Genomic DNA, 16,756 nt, shown 5'->3' with positions numbered 1-16,756 from the left:
TACTCAGACAGTCATGAGTGCATTACTTCATTTTTTCCCAATAGCTGGCAAGTAAAGTCTTTGTACCATTTTATGTAATCCTACATTCTGTATATGCCATTTATTTTACAGGAAAAAACAGACATTTTTGAGCATGCTTAGAAACTTTGGGTCATATTTTGGCTCCCACAGGGCATCTTTTCATTATTATGACATTGCAAAATCTGATCAATCTGACTTTCACAGCCAGTTGAGGATTTCACCAGTTCAAGAAAGTTGGCAAGGTCTGTGTTTATCTCAAAGATGGGTTTGGATTAGATGTCAAATCCAACTCTCCAAAGTAGAACAAATTTGTTGGTCAAACAGAGCTACACTTTTGAACAGAAAAGTAGTGCAAAGAAGAAAGAACATACATCAGACAAGCACCTTTTTTCACTAATTTCTTCTGTAACAATATACAGAATTACACATTTCATGTGCCACTACTATCCTGCCATCACAGTGACTGACTCTTGTTAGCTGCATCCCCTTCCTCATCCTTCCCCCTTCTACACAAATCTTTTCTTTCTGACAGTCCATTCATAGAATCTGATAAAGTGGTTGTTCCCTGTGAAACTTTATGCCTCTCAACCAATAAGTCTCTAAGATACCACCCTGCCCTATCTTCTGCTTGACTTCAGACTAGCATAGCTAACTAGCTTTGTGCCAATAACATGAAGACAGCTCTTCCAAGAATGGTCCTTGATAAATCTGGAGGCCCTTATGGAGGTGAATTCCTCCCTAATAAATTTATAAATCTGTTACTTAAGTGAGTATCTATGAAAAATGCATATCAACCATTGTACTATTTGATTAAGCTTCAGTGGAAGGTAAAAGAGTGGTTCAGTCATTTTAATGGACATTACATTGGGTCCCACAGGAAGTAAGTACATCTGTCTAAGTTTCATAGATTCATAGATTCATAGATGTTAGGGCTGGATGGAACCTCAATAGATCATGGAGTCCGACTTCCTGCATAGGCAGGGAAGAGTGCTGGGTTCAGATGACCCCAGCCAGATGCCTATCTAACTTCCTCCTGAAGACCCACAGGGTAGGGGAGAGCACTACCTCCCTTGGGAGCCCATTCCAGATTTTGGCCACTCTAACTGTGAAGAAGTTCTTCCTAATGTCCAGTCTAAATCTGCTGTCTGCTAGCTTATGGCCATTATTTCTTGTGACCCCCAGGGGCACCTCACTAAAGTTAATTTAGTGAGATAAGTATTGAGCAAGTACCATTCACGAAAGGTCATAGATTATTGTTAAAAATGTGAATTGATCATTGAGACTAATAACATTGCCTTCTCATGGGTTCTGCATTCTGTGTATAAAAAGACCCTTTCTTTTATAAATAGTTTCTAGGAACTGATGACTAGCTTAATCAGCTGAGTAAGTTCAATGAAAACCTAATTTGCTCCACTCTACACATACCCCATACGGTGCTGTTGTTACTGTGCCGTCATTTAATACTTCCTTCCTTTAATACTGCCCATACTGCACCGTGGCAGCAGGGCATGGTTATTTTTAGTCATTACATCACTATAGCAATGTGCTACACTAAGGGAGTGCATTGCTACAGTGACATAGTGGCGGTGTTACGGGTTTTGCTCATGGATGCTATGTCACTGTAGCGCATTGCTACAGCGATGTAGCATCATGTGTAGACACACCCTGTATTCTTTGAAAGCCAGAGACTGTATATTTATTGATTACAACTTACAAAATCTGTGCAGGTCCCATGAGTGATCATCATTTTTCCCCCCTCCTCCCTACCGGTAGATAATTCTAAGTGGTTTAAATTTGGATTCATTTTCTTACATTTCTTCCATGGTACATTTGATATATTCCTAACGGAGAAGAAATGACTACTGACTATTCCATTATTATATTTTAAATGCTAATTAAATGAAAAAGGCTGGAAATTAACAGTGCTTTAAATGTGAAGAACTGTACTTGGTAAAAATCATTTTACTATGACAGCTAGATAAGCTGTTAGTTATTCTGACTGCCTAATAATAAATGGCTTTCCTTTTCCAATAAAATTAAAGACCTTGGTCATGATCTACACATCATCGTATACAAGATTCCCACTTCAATCAATTAGCATTCATGGAATAAATAGAATTAAATTAAAAATGTTACTACATCCACATACATTATATAATAGGCAAATATTTAATACTATTATGTGTGTGCAATGCAAAAGAATTGCATGAGAATACCATGAGAATCTGACTTATGTTGCAATAAGTAATTTTAATGGTATGTTATCAGGTTTTCTGCATTTTTAAAAAAAGGTTGGTTTTGAGGGAGAATAAAATGTTAGCTGCCTAGGCCTATTCCATTTAAGTGCTTTCAACAACGTCTAAAAACTTTGCATCCTGCCTGCAGTGAGCAAACCTGGAAGGTTTCATCTCCAGAGTAGATTATTTTTTTATCATTCTGTTCTTTATTGTTCCCCTCTTGTGCATATTTTCTTTGACAGTACACACTATTGTATCTAATAATAGTATATGGATTAGATATTTTTTTTAATGGATACTTCTTCAAGCCTAGTTGAAATGCTTTTCAACCCCACAGTGCACATTATCTTGCATGTCTGTATGAAGTTATTGTTCTTAATTTTGTCTCGGGTAATGAGGCTCCACCTGAGTAGCATGAGATGGATTATTTATAGGGACAATTTAACTGATGATAAGCACAGTTTACCAGCCAGTGCAGACAAGGACAAATTGAGTTTTGTCGCTTCAGAAACAAGGCGTACATCCTACAAGGAGATCAGACTGCCTAGCATCCTTTCTTCCTGTTAGTGTTTTACAATTGCTGAATCCTGTGCTGAACACAGTTTGAGTACTTATGTAGGTCCCATTTGCTGTAATATCTAAGTGTGACATTGCTCACTTTCATTGTATTTGCAATATATGAGTGTTAATTCTGAGTCTCAGAGCTATGTGATGTAGGGAAGTATGAATATCTTCGCTTTACAGATGACAAACTAAGCATAGAATTACTGTGACTTGCCCAGCAACACACAGTCTAGGACAGAGGGGAATTTAAACCGATATCTAATAGTAGGCTAGTGCTCTAACCATTGAACCATCCTTATTATAGGTCTAACACTTGCAATTAAATCATGCCTCTCATTAATTATGCTGTACCTGTTACTATCATAGTTAGTTTGGTATATTTTCTTCATTTGGACAAAGCCAGTATGTCAAATATAACTTTAAATTTGCAGGCAGAGCAGAAAGAGGAAGGTAATATGAGTGACAAAGCTTTCCAACTATTCCACTCCCAACAATAGCATTGATAAACAGACATCTGGGCAGGAATCATTTCCAGTGGAAAAAATCAATAACCTTATTGTTTCTTTTCTAATTTTTAAGTTGTAAGGAAAATGGAAGTTTAATTAGATTTATATTATATAGGGAATACAGAGCATTCAAGTAAAAATGTGTGAAACTTCTGGATTTTCAAAGGTGCTTTCCAATAGGTATGTTAACTGTTGTAGTTTAGAGGTTTTATAGATGGTGATTATATTACAATATCCAGGGATTGCATCAGAGTGACATCATAATGTATCTGATCTAAGGCTTGCGCTGTTGCTATCCCTATGTTCAGAGCAACAGTAGTAATAGTAAGAATGACATGCACTTAGGAAGAGGGGTGGTGCAACTTAATGTACTTAATGTAAGGATATACTAAAGTAGGTAGGGGACAAAACAGATGCAAAATGACCCACCATAAAAAAGACAAGACTGGTGTCAAAACAAACAGCAGCTCAGCAAAATCAAAAACTGATGCTCATAGGGTCAAAAGAAAAATTTCTACTACAGTGCTGTAAGTACTATATTAATACTTCTGTTGCTGCATATTTCTTGTCAATTGTTGTTTATCTCATTCTGTTATCTTTATATTTAATACATTTAAGTTGTCTATGATATAGTTTGATTTATATTTTTATTATAAGTTGTGCTATTTTACAAGCTCATAATATTTTTACAACAATGAGGCTCAGGGGGCAGGGGGAAGCCCGGATTGCAGGGGAAGGGATTCTTACCTTTCAGTCTTCCAGGTCCCTCCTGGCCTAAAGTGTAACTGCTCTAAACATGAGCTAGCACTAACATCAATCCACATTATGCGGCCCACGGTGTAAGATGCAACAAGGCCCTAATTGAGATAATACACTACACTCTGGTATCCTGGACAAAAGAGCAATGCCAGTTTACACAGGTTCAGGATTAGGCCTACAGGACAATATCTATATTACAGCAGTTTCTTTCCTGGTTATATAACCAGGGATAAGAACCATTTAAACAGTCTCTCATGTTCAGTACCATTCAGGTATCTGTCATAAGAGAGATTGGGTCTCAGGAGCATTCCTGGAAGATAGCATGAAGCAGTCAGAGAGAAACTAAACAGAACAAAACAGAAAGAGCTTTCTCTTATTCACTGTTTTTCTCTTCCTGTGTTCTTTGTTCCTAAAGTAACTTCTATTAACATCCATTGCAGGCAGAACAGGCCCCCTACCTCCGCAAGTTAATCGTAAAAGGGACCAGAGAAAATTAAATTTGTAAAGGCAGCCTTAATTCATGCTGTTGGCCAAAGACTGGGATTATATCATTTCCCCTTTTTGCCAAACATTCCCTCACCCTAATCTTGAAGTTCACTTGAAACAATTTAAAATCTTTATATTTATTACTTGCTATTATTATAATCAGTTTCTTATTCCTTAATTCCCTTTTAAGAGTAAAATCAAATTCCCTATTAACACACAGAGTCAGAGAGAATGGGTTTATATCTGTGAGGTATGTGGTAGAAAGACATGTAATCAGTCCTCCAATCTGGGTAAAAGGCAGCCCTGAGCCTCTTTTAATGCTGCTTCAACATAGTTTGTGCTGAAATCCCTTGTACAGAAGGAATGAAGAAGAAATGAAACCAAGGCATCAAACCAAGATTTCCACAATTCTTTTCAAACTTTATCTACTTGTCACAGTCTAGGTATTAGTATCCCCACTTTACAGATGTGTACATAGAAACACAAAATGCTGAGTTCAAAATGTGTGTTTATGACAAAATATACACCTAAGCATCTATTACTTTCTAAAGTGTAATTGTCAGATCTGGGGCAGAACTCTTAAAGCTGTGTTTTGGTAGCTGTTTTTTTGTTTTAGTTTGCCTCTTCCTCAGTTATTTGTAATTTTTTTGAAGGAGGCTTTTGGATACGGAAGATGAACTCTCTGACATCCAGTCCGATTCAGTCCCGCTGGAAGTACGGGACTGGCTGGCTTCTACCTTCACAAGGAAAATGGGGATGATGAAGAGGAGACCTGAAGAAAAGCCAAAATTCCGAAGCATTGTGCATGCTGTACAAGCTGGGATTTTTGTGGAAAGGTGAACATTATGATAACAAATAGTGAATGTAACACAGTGACAGTATGTGAGTTGAAGAGAATGCAACAGGGGATACAAGCTTAGATTTAAGCCTGAAATAAATCTTTGCAGAAGTTCAGATCTGTATTTGAACTTCAGCCTGGTCTATTCTTCTGGGGCATATCTGCAAGCTACAGCACGTTATAGAGATTCCCAAGCTAACTTTGAATGAGCTAATTCTGGTACTGGAAGCAGGACAGTTGCATGAGTGTGGTGCACTACACAGACTAAAACCCTGTTTCATTTCAGTTAGCTCAAGAGGAGTCTCAGTGTCGTGTGCTTACGCTTCTTTCAGTAATCCAGCTACCTCACGGGGAGCTATGTTAAGTACTTTTGGACAGTATAACAGTGCTGTGTACATCTAGCCTACAATGCTCTCTTTAGAAATCAGAATAAATCCCTAGATGCCAATTCTCTTAAGCTTTGGGAAGTTCTGAACCCAAACTTTGTAATTTGAACCCATGTACAGTTAGATATTCCAAAGACTCCACAAAGAAAGCAGTAGCGCTGGATCAGTTAAATTAGTTGTAGTAGATGCTCATATTGAAACAGACTAAATTGCATTTTCTTACACAAGCTAAGAATACTCACATACCCTACCTATAGGTTTCACATATTTAATTAGGAAGTAAACAAAGAATCTTTTGTTATAATACTTGTAGCAGTATTATATTACATCACATTAAGCCAAAACTGCTAACTACAGCAATTGCATAAAGAAGCAATGTTGATTATCCTAGCAATGTATTACTAGACCAGAAAATAACATGGAATTATAGGGTCTTCTTCCATGCTCATGAAATTATTTGAAAGGTTCCCATTAATTGAAATAATCTTTGGGACCAGGCCTTTTATTCACCAAATCTCAGAAATTTTGAAAAAGGAGTTGGAAAACAAAAGGGATCTAATAATGTTTTTTTTAAGTTAGCATGCTGAATATTACTGAAATATTTGATTTGCTCTTTTAGGATGTATCGAAGGACCTCTAACATGGTTGGTTTGGCTTACCCAGCAGATGTGATAGTAACATTTAAGGTGAAACAAGTTTAATTATAGTATAATTTGAACATGTTTGCCTTTGTGCTTAGTAATTAGGGTGTTTACTACATGGAACCATAGGAATGAATACACATAAGCAAGAAAAGCCATATTTAAATGTTCACAAATAGCATATAACTCCATTTACTATTTTTTCTGGTTAGCTATTGTGATTTAATTTAGATGTTGTTAGAGCAATATAACAATGAAATAGACAAATATTTCTATCAGCTTCCCCTGGCAATACAAGTCAGTATCTCAGAGAACAGTATGTTTTTCCTTTTTTGGGAAATAAAAAAGAAATCATGTTACCCTGGAATGGATAACAGAAGCAACAGCTCATGGGACAGTGATTTATAGTACAGAGTATTTGTTGTGGATATTTTTTAAGCATCATTGCACTTCACTCAAATAACAATTCCCAGCATTTGTGAAAATGCAGAAATACAAAATATCACTGAAAGTGGCAAAAAAGTTGTGCATAACCTGTTCTCCTAATAGTCAAACGTTGCTATTGTGTTATCATGTTTTCTATTATTATTTATGTAGCCTATGGAAAGGATTCCTGTGTTTCCAGGTAGCCCACTGAATTTTCTAGACAACTCATATTAGTAAATTCAGTTAGTTTATATTAGTTAACTTATTTTAGTAAATTCAGCTTAACTGAAAGATTAGTGCCTGTGAATGTAATCGTACAAAACAATAACAGCTCTGGATCCATGTAATGATGCTAATAACTTTCCTAATTATGTTCATATTTAATATTAGAAGAGTCATTAACATAAGTAACAATAAATGAAACCTTTGACTATGGAGAATTATATATTGCTTTAAACATTCCCTGTGATTATCTGGGAACCTTTGCAGGCATATGAAAATCTTCTTTTCTTTTTTCTTTTTTCTCCATCTTACAGGAAGTTGATAAATGGTCATTTGATGTGTTTGCCCTAAATGAAGCAAGTGGAGAGCACAGTCTGAAATTTATGATGTATGAGCTGTTTACTCGATATGACCTTATGAGCCGTTTCAAGGTCAGAAGCTTCAAATAAAACTCAAATATAAATTAAGAATGACAAGTCCAATCAATGAAAAATCAGGATATATTTGAAATTATATTTCATTGTACAAATGAAGTACAGCATAGCAAAACTTAAGGGACATCACAAACAGGAAATCCTGTTATATAAGTGTAATAATAATAATAAAGTTACACCAAATGTCACTTTACCTATAGCCATACAAATATTGCCTTATTGCTGACAGAGTCTGAAAGCATAGAAGATTCAGGCCTATTCAGTTTTTGGAGGAGAGGTGTCTACTGAAATGCTAAGTGTTATAGTCATATATAGGTGACTAAAGTTTATACCGTTTTCTGAGTTACTGCTGAATCAATATTCTAAGGCTGAGGTAGGAGGTTCTGTGGTTCCAGAGTTACCCTCTCCCCAATCAGAAATGAAACAATCATCTCAAGCTTTATTTCAATAATATATATAAGTGTTTTGCCATATAATTCTTCACTTCCTGTCCTTAACAGTTTTGATGGTATATTGTTAAACACCTGGCACATCCAACTCCAAAGGAAGCTGCATTTCAGTATTATCTGAAAGGCAAGGCTCATATAATATTTGTCCACTATATATTTGACTCTATAATATTTGTAAAGCACTTTGGTGTACTATCAAATTACACAGGCATGTACTATCAAAGTATACAATATCTTATTATTTATTATCATTCTCGTACTGTACAAGAATTTCACTATCATTATGGAAACCAGTTTTCAGTTTATCATCAAAACAGTATGAATATTGTCCCTAGGGAAATGCATTACTTAACTATATTGAAAAAATACCAGGCCAGATTGTATCTGTAATTCATAGCAATGAGCATGAGGAGTAAGGGTTTTGTACTGCTGCTTGACACTATAAACTAAAGGTACTATATATAGATATAGATATATAGCTATATATCTATATATAGAGATATAAGTACATATACTCTGTGTGTGTGTGTGTGTGTGTTTGTGTATACACACACACACACACATACACAATATATATCTATATATAGCGTATATATCTGTATATAGCTATATATATATGTATATCTCCTGGATATTTATATTTTATATGTCCTGGATATTTTATATATACATACACACACATATATACAGAGAACACCCTTGGTGTGTGACAGTTTGTAACTCTAACCTGGGTTAGATGTGCATCATTACATCTGACCTCAGGTCTGGAAATAAAGATCAGTCCTCTTGTAGACTCCTGTGTATCATACCTTCAATATGATTAATCAATTGTGGGCATATCCACTATTCTTCCTTTCCTTTCCCACTTCCCATTTCCTATTCTCCCTTATACGCTTGTCCTATGTTACACGTAGTGGAGGCAAAGTGTTGATACCACTAGGAGGAACAGAAGGAGTAAATCACTTCCTGGAATGGAAAAGGGACTACATTCCAGTCCTTTAATCATCATCTTTCATCACCTTAGTATTTGTGAACTGAAACCTAAGAGTTATGCAGTGTATTAACTTGTGTTTTATTTATTGCACATTTGACTAGTTACTGAGAAAGAAACATGATTCATTATTTTTTTTCTTATTTCTCACAGATCCCTGTCCCCAGTCTCATTTCATTTGCAGAAGCTCTGGAGGTTGGCTACAGCAAGTACAAAAATCCTTACCATAATTTGATCCATGCAGCTGATGTTACTCAAACTGTGCATTACATAATGCTTCATACCGGTATCATGGTAAGAAATAACACAAAATTCAGCCACAATCAAACTCACTACTGTATAGTTATAAACACCCATTTATGCAGACCTGCTGGTCCTGATTGGTATACATAATTTTCAAGGAGGATTTATGTGGAATTGGGCCCACATCAGTTTCAGATTCTGGCTTTCTCTGTAATAGTTCCACTAGACTGACAAATATAATTACATCCAGACTTGGGGACAGATCCAACTGAGAATTTACTTCAATTTCAGGATTTGGTGTTTGGTTAATTCTTCACATAGGTTTGAACTGCAGACACGATACAAACCTAGATTATGATTTGGTGTGCAAATCCCACATCTCATCTGATGGGATTATTTTCTAAGGAAACAATAGTATAAATTGGAAGTAAATACTGTGCTTTTGGAGAAAATGGGCTATTAATCTTCCTTCCATTTTAGGATTCAGCATAATAAAGTTCGGTGTAATATTCAGTATGCAGCAGATGACTCTTACTGAGCTGAGTTTTAAGCAAAAAGAATTGAGAGTCTTAATTTAGTATTTCCTTGGCTTCAGCAGCCTCTGAAAGAGAACAAAGCATCACAGAGACCTAGGGGGGATTCACTTGCATGAAAGGGCAGGTGGTGTTTCCTTCACTACCTCTGGGGTTTCAACAATTGGAGCAGCTTAATTCTACTGAGGACTTCACCAGTGAGTAGTATACCAAATTAGTCCATCCCTTGGAAGCACTAGTCTTGCTGTGTCCTTCTCTTCAGCCAACTCATGCCTATTTGGAGGGTTGCACTGGGCAGGTTATGGGGCTTGCATCAGAAAAATTACAGTTGTTTTGCACCGTTGCAGTGTACCACCACTTTGAAGAGTGAAACAGATATGAGCAAGCATCTTCATTCTAAATGCTTATAATACGGAGTTTTGCTTAATCCAGGTGCTAACAATCTCTGCATTACCAGTATGTTAGTCCTGACTCCATTCAGGGGACATATTTTGTCTCTGTCAGTCATCTAGCACTACGGAAGAAAGAGACTTGGGGGTCATCATTGACCACAAGATGAACATGAGCCTGCAATGCGATGCTGCGGCTAGTAAAGCGAGCAAAACGCTGGCTTGCATCCATAGATGCTTCTCCAGCAAATCCCAGGACATCATTCTCCCATTGTACTCGGCCTTGGTGAGGCCGCAGCTGGAGTACTGCCTCCAGTTTTGGGTCCCACAATTCAAAACGGATGTGGAGAAGCTTAAGAGAGTCCAGAGAAGAGCCACGCGCATGATCAGAGGTCAGGAAAACAGACCTTATGACGACGGGCTGAGAGCTATGGGGCTCTTTAGCCTGAAAAAACGCAGGCTCAGGGGTGATCTGATGGCCGCCTATAAATTTATCAGGGGTGACCACCAGTATCTGGGGGAACGTTTGTTCACCAGAGTGCCCCAAGGGATGACAAGGTCGAACAGTTATAAACTCCTGCAAGACCGTTTCAGGCTGGACATAAGGAAGAATTTCTTTACTGTCCGAGCCCCCAAGGTCTGGAATAGCCTGCCATCGGAGGTGGTCAAGCACCTACATTGAACACCTTCAAGAGTAAATTGGATGCTTATCTTGCTGGGATCCTATGACACCAGCTGACTTTCTGCCCTTCAGGCAGGGGGCTGGACTCGATGATCTTCCGAGGTCCCTTCCAGCCCTAATGGCTATAAAATCTATGAAAACTTTCAGGAAGCAAAGAAAGAGGAGGAAAATGATAAAAATAAACAAATGATTTATGTTTTTTTAAGCCACTAGCATATAAAATGGTCTCATAAAATTGGTGTTTATTTTTAAGCTTAAAGCTGACTCTAGGGGTTAGGCCCTGATAGACACCTTGTGGAACACACAAAGTCACTGGAGTAAAGTTGTATAGTGGTGCATCATCTTTCCCCACTGAATTTATGAGACCTTTATCATTGACTTTTATCATTAAGTTCAAAGACACTTTACAACTGGGTCCTAGGGTTCCAGATGATCTCTTATTTCCTTTCCAACAAAATGTATCACATTTCAGGTGTTTACTTATAAGACAGTGAATTTTTATGCTTAGTGGTGTTTACTAAGTGGTTTCATATTCTGCTGTCCATCTAAAACAAAAATTCCCACCAGTATGATTAGGAATTTTGCTTGATCAAGAATTTTAGGAGGAAGTCTGAGTGCTTATTTACTATATATGTGTGAAAAAAACTAACACTCTTGCTAAGATAGCCCCAAACCAAAGTTTTCCTAATAGAAATTTGAATCAGGCCTGCAGAATTCAATGATTTACACAGTGTGTGTCACTGAACGTGAGCAGAAGAAAGTATTCAGTATATCATCTGAATTTGGGTATTGATGATTCACACTTCAAATTGGAAACATAAAGGTATTTCTTGTACTAGATAACGTCATTAAAATTTGTGCAGCCTAAACAATGCAATTTTGTAAAATTAGCCCAGTTGAAATATATGAATTATATTGTATGGTTCCTGGAAAATATTATTACTTTTACTGGGACAGCAACTAGCCAAATGTGTCTTCAAAATGATACAGACTGCTAAGCAAAAGAAAGAATCTCTGCTGATCATCAGTACTTGGAAAACAGCCTAACTATATCACTGGCCTGCGGTGTATCAATATCTATAGAACAACCCTCAGTCCTTGGAGTTTGATGATGCAATGCAAAAAAACCCTATATTTGTTTCCTATTGTTTTGCTGCTTAGTTAGCTTGCAGCCTTGTATCAGCTCAGTGACAGTGATGTGCTGCTCTGTTCAGAGGCTAATTGCTTTCAGAATACATATCCCTTGTAATGTCTTTTTTGCCACTGTCATTCTCTTTGACACGTCTGGAATATTTCATTTGTTGTAGTTCTGTAACAAGTGCCCCCAGCAGTCTGATAGGTTCAAACCTGCCATTTGTAGTTTCTCTATATCTTCTCTATAGCTTATGGAACGGAAAACTCCAAACCTTACAAACACTGAATACTTTCTTTCACTTTTTATTTCCCTAGGCCAAGGATTAAAGCAAAAACAGAATAAAATTAGGTTTTAGAAACTTCCCCCAGGTTTTTAAAAACTTCTCCCAGTCAAATCTGTGATACTGAATAAGTACAATTTGTACCCACCCTTTTTAGACATGTGGAGAACTGCTGTGTTGGACAGCTAAGATTAGATGGTCAGAGCTCTCATTCTTCAACTTCTGTATTTATTGAGTGGATTCCCCCACCCCCTTGTTCCCCCCTCCGGATCCTTAAAGTTGTGAAAATCAGGAAATTATTTTTTTTCAGACTAGCATTAATCCACCCAGACTAAGTACACAATGGAACCTTGTTATCCAGATTCTTCAATGAACAGAGAAGCTGCAAACAATTATATTTCAAATAACAGATAAAATCTCTCACTCGTCTGGCATGTCTCAAATGGCACTGAATTCCCATCCAAAGTCAGAACTAACAAATCCAGCCAGGTGTCTGTTATATAGAAAATCAAAGAGTATAAACAATAGACAATTTATTAGCCTTTAGCATTCCATTAAACCACTGTAATTGAGATGAAAACCCAAAAGACATTACTAGGACAGATAACCCAGGACAACATTTAGGAAATTTCAGTAATGCCAGGGATTAGAGTATCTAATTCCCCAAAACATGTTCATGTGTAATGCAGGAAAATTTTGCACGGATGATACAGTGATTTCCCCCCGCCTCTTTTTTTGTCAAAAGCGCAAAGTCAGTACACAACATACCCCACCCCTCAATAGATGTATTTGGATAATTCTTTTTTTTTTCCTCATATATCATTTCACCATTTGTTTTTTCAACTGGAAGTGGTGAAAAGTAGAGGTATGATGAAGTTATCTTTCCTGCCCCAGCCATTATTCGTGCCTCATTTAAAGGCAGGCAGATTTTGTTATTGTTCGGCAGTGAGATAAAGGACCACAGTTGTTTCCTGATTTGAATGTTGACTGAAAAATTGACTCTGACTTGACAAATAACTACAATATTTACTGTCATACAGTACAACACAAAATACCCCCATGGACCATAGAAAAGCTTTGCAAAAAACTCTCTTCTAATTATAGATGGATTTTCTAGCAAGTATTTTTGTTTTTTAATAATTGATATTTGGAAAAGAAAAGAATGTTTTGTGTTTAGCTTTAGTTATTAATAATTTTGGGATTTCTATTTCAGTTGTTCTACTGAAAGCATTGTGTATGTCAGTCTTAGTTCATGGCCTGTTTTTTTTAACACAAAATAGTATGGAGGTCACTGGTTCCGTTTTTAGAACTGCTTATAGTATTTCCTTATTCCTCAGTTGTATTTTTTATAATTTCACTTTGCTTCTCCAACTAGACCGTACTCTCTGTTCCTCAACATTCTGACATGCACATATTTTGTTTCAACATGCCCTACTTTTTTCTTCTCGTTGCACTAGTGAATCTTGACTGGTTGTTTTCATCTTCATGAAGCAGTCTGTGATACTCATGCCTAGGCAGCTCATAAAATGGCAATTGTATCTTGCATGATATGAACCATAAGGCCACATCCCAGTAGCAAAAAAAAATTTAAAAAGGAGTAAGAGTGGTGCAATGCACGCACAACAAGTGTGCGCCAGCACACATGAAGGCCAGACCATCCAGAGCCATGCTCTGGCTCCTGGTCAGGCGTCTGTGCTGCCTGACTTTTGTCTCTGCTGCTCCAAGCCACCAGGTAAGACTGGTGGGGCCAGCACCAGTGCTGGCCTTGGCCTCCAGCTCTCTCCGGCTGAAGAGAGCTGGGCAAGAGCAGTTTGCCTGTTGCGGGACAATTTGTCCTGCAACGAAGCATGTGTGCAGCGGCACGCACCTCGGCAATTTGTGCTGCTGTAAATGCATGCCCCCAATGTCTGGAGTGTCCTAATTGTACATAATTGTGTGTATCAATATGTGTGTCTACATTGCTATGAGAGACCTTTTCAAAAGCTTTAATGTAGAATATCACTTTGAGGGAAATATAAATACAAGAAACCTACATTTGGCAAAATTAGTTGTATAAATTATGCTTATTATTAGATTTTTGCTGCCTTTCTTTTGTTTTAGTTAGTATAAGAGTGATGTTTTAGCCATGCTAGTCCAGACATTATGCAAGAGGCAAGGATTTGTTAGGGTGATATCTTTTATTGGACCAGCTTTGTGATTGCTATAAAGTTAGACACACTTTTGAATGCAAGACATACTTCCTTAGGTCACTTAAGGAGCACATAAAACGTTTGTCATAATGCATAAATAGTGTATCAACCATACCTCCATTGCATATAAAAACGGTCTTTATTAAAATTATATCTTTAAAAGTAGAGGTATATGTTCCATTATTTTTCTCTTTTTAGCCAAAAACAACATGGTGGAAAGTGCAGGTGTGCAGCTCCCAACTGTAACTTATGGTGATTCACAGGAAGTACCATGAGTTACAGTGATTCCCCTAACCCAGCAAACGTTCTCTGTTGGGTCCAGGGTATTGGGGGATCAAGCTCCAGTATGGATCCGACTCCATGTCTGCAGCCTCTTTCCCCTAGCCCAAGGTGGGCTCCAATCTACCTTTGCCCCACTCCACCACAGACTGGGCAAACCCCAGAATAAACCTCCTTCCCCTCCCTCCCTTCCTCTCCTTCCATCCTGAAGAGAGCACCAAGGGTGGGGCTGGGCTGCATCAGCCCAGTCCTGCTCCCAGTGCACACTGATAGAAGTTAACAAAGGTGCTCCACTTTGGAGCGCCTTTATCTGAACCGTTATATAATGAGGGTTCAATTATCTCATGATTGACTTCTTTTAAAGTACTCTGCAGCTGTGCACTTCTGTCATGGCACAGCTGTAGAGTGCTCTCAGAGGGCTGATCGTGTGACAATAGTCACTTCTGTCAGCATCCTTCATGTGAAACAGGAGTGGAGGGGAATGGTGGAGGTGGGGGGGAATGAACAAACAAACAAACAAATAAAAAACATTAACCCTCTAAATATTGCAGAACTGGGAAAGCTTATGTTTACTGCTGATATACTACTTTGGGCCATTATCCTGATGGTCAAAATATTCCTTGAATAGGAAACTACGATTGTAACTTAATATCTCATCATTAATTTAATAGGAGCCAATCATGGAAGCAGAAAATTTATCCACAAAATTTATTGCAAAAGCTTCTCAGAAAAATGAAATTTACTAAGCTTTTTTTTATCTACAAAGCTTAAAGGACCCATTCTGGTCCCACTGAAGTCAATACAAGCAGAGAGAGATGAATCTGGAGTACAATATTTAACAGAATTCAAGATTCATTTTATGACCCCCAATAGGAAAAGTGGAATGAGAATCACCTAAATTACATGTGAAAACATGTTCAGTGCCATAATATTTAGTCACAGTTGGGTTATTATACATATTATGACTTAGTTTTACTTTTATTCACTAGCACTGGCTCACAGAACTGGAAATCTTAGCAATGATTTTTGCGGCTGCAGTCCATGATTATGAGCATACTGGGACCACAAACAATTTTCACATTCAGACAAGGTAAGCACACTGCACCGCCTAAGAACCTGCCTGAATGCAGCTGCTGCAGCGCAATCTAAAATAAAAAGGGAGAAAAAAAGAAAGCAGTATTTAATGGCTTAGGTCATGTTTGCTTGATGTACTGATGGCTTTGGGTCAGAATATTAAGGTTCAGTGCTGTCAGCTGTGGTCAAGAGATTACCTAAGCACGTGATAAAAAGGCATGTGAAGAATTTCTTGGCATTCATTCTGTAGGAAATACTTCACCCTGGCTACAATGTCTCTAAAGGTGGCTGCTTAGCTCTAAAAATGGATGGTTCTGCTTTCTAAATGTTTCAAACTTTTAACTGATAGAAATAGGTCACTTCTGCAACCTTTGCTTGCCCAAGTCATACTTGCTCATGTGAATAGTAGCCTCCTTGACTTTGGTAAAGTTAATGTGACCACTTGCATGAACAAGGTCAGTGCATGAGAATAGGGGTCACATGATAGGCCTCGTATCTCTTAACACGAAATCCTTCAGTTTGGCTGCTCATTGATGTCTGAGCGGGTCATTGCAAAGTGCTTGGAACACTGACTTAAAAGGATGTCAGTCATGCAGAACACTTCTGAGCATTTTCTCTTTGCATTACCCTTTATATTCTTTCCCTTTACTTACAGTATTTCTGACTTTGGACTTTCTTTCACTGGCATCCACAAGCAACTTTGTGTAGCCCTCCATACCCCTCCTTAAATGCCACTTTTCTACCAACAGTGTCTCCATGCCTACTTGAGCTGTTGGTTTTTGTTTCATATTTGAGTGGAAGCTCCTGGCAACACCCAGGGGAGATTTCCAAAGGCATGAATGGCAGTTGGGCCCCTTGAAAAGCTCCTCTAGGGTCCTATCTTAGTCTATTTTAAGAATACCCATAGTACTTACAGCGCACTGGTGAAAAGCAGACTGGATTAAAGCCAGAATTTCTGTAATCTACTCCAAGCACAGGCACTGCCTTGCTAT

General features: G+C 37.8%; 1 protein-coding gene across 1 annotated transcript in view; it reads left to right on the top strand.

Moving 5' to 3' along the window:
* PDE1A (phosphodiesterase 1A) overlaps positions 1-16,756 on the top strand; it is a 392,561-nt gene that overhangs the window by 308,208 nt on the left and 67,597 nt on the right. The window contains exons 6-10 of the mRNA XM_025203233.1: positions 5,227-5,409; positions 6,417-6,483; positions 7,401-7,517; positions 9,114-9,254; positions 15,680-15,780. Coding sequence (XP_025059018.1) covers positions 5,227-5,409; positions 6,417-6,483; positions 7,401-7,517; positions 9,114-9,254; positions 15,680-15,780 — 609 coding nt within the window. The remainder of the gene's footprint in view (positions 1-5,226; positions 5,410-6,416; positions 6,484-7,400; positions 7,518-9,113; positions 9,255-15,679; positions 15,781-16,756) is intronic.

Source organism: Alligator sinensis, unplaced genomic scaffold, assembly GCF_000455745.1.
Source record: "Alligator sinensis unplaced genomic scaffold, ASM45574v1 scaffold269_1, whole genome shotgun sequence".
Classification (NCBI taxonomy): Eukaryota; Metazoa; Chordata; order Crocodylia; family Alligatoridae; genus Alligator; species Alligator sinensis.
This window is presented reverse-complemented; position numbering and strand designations above follow the sequence as displayed.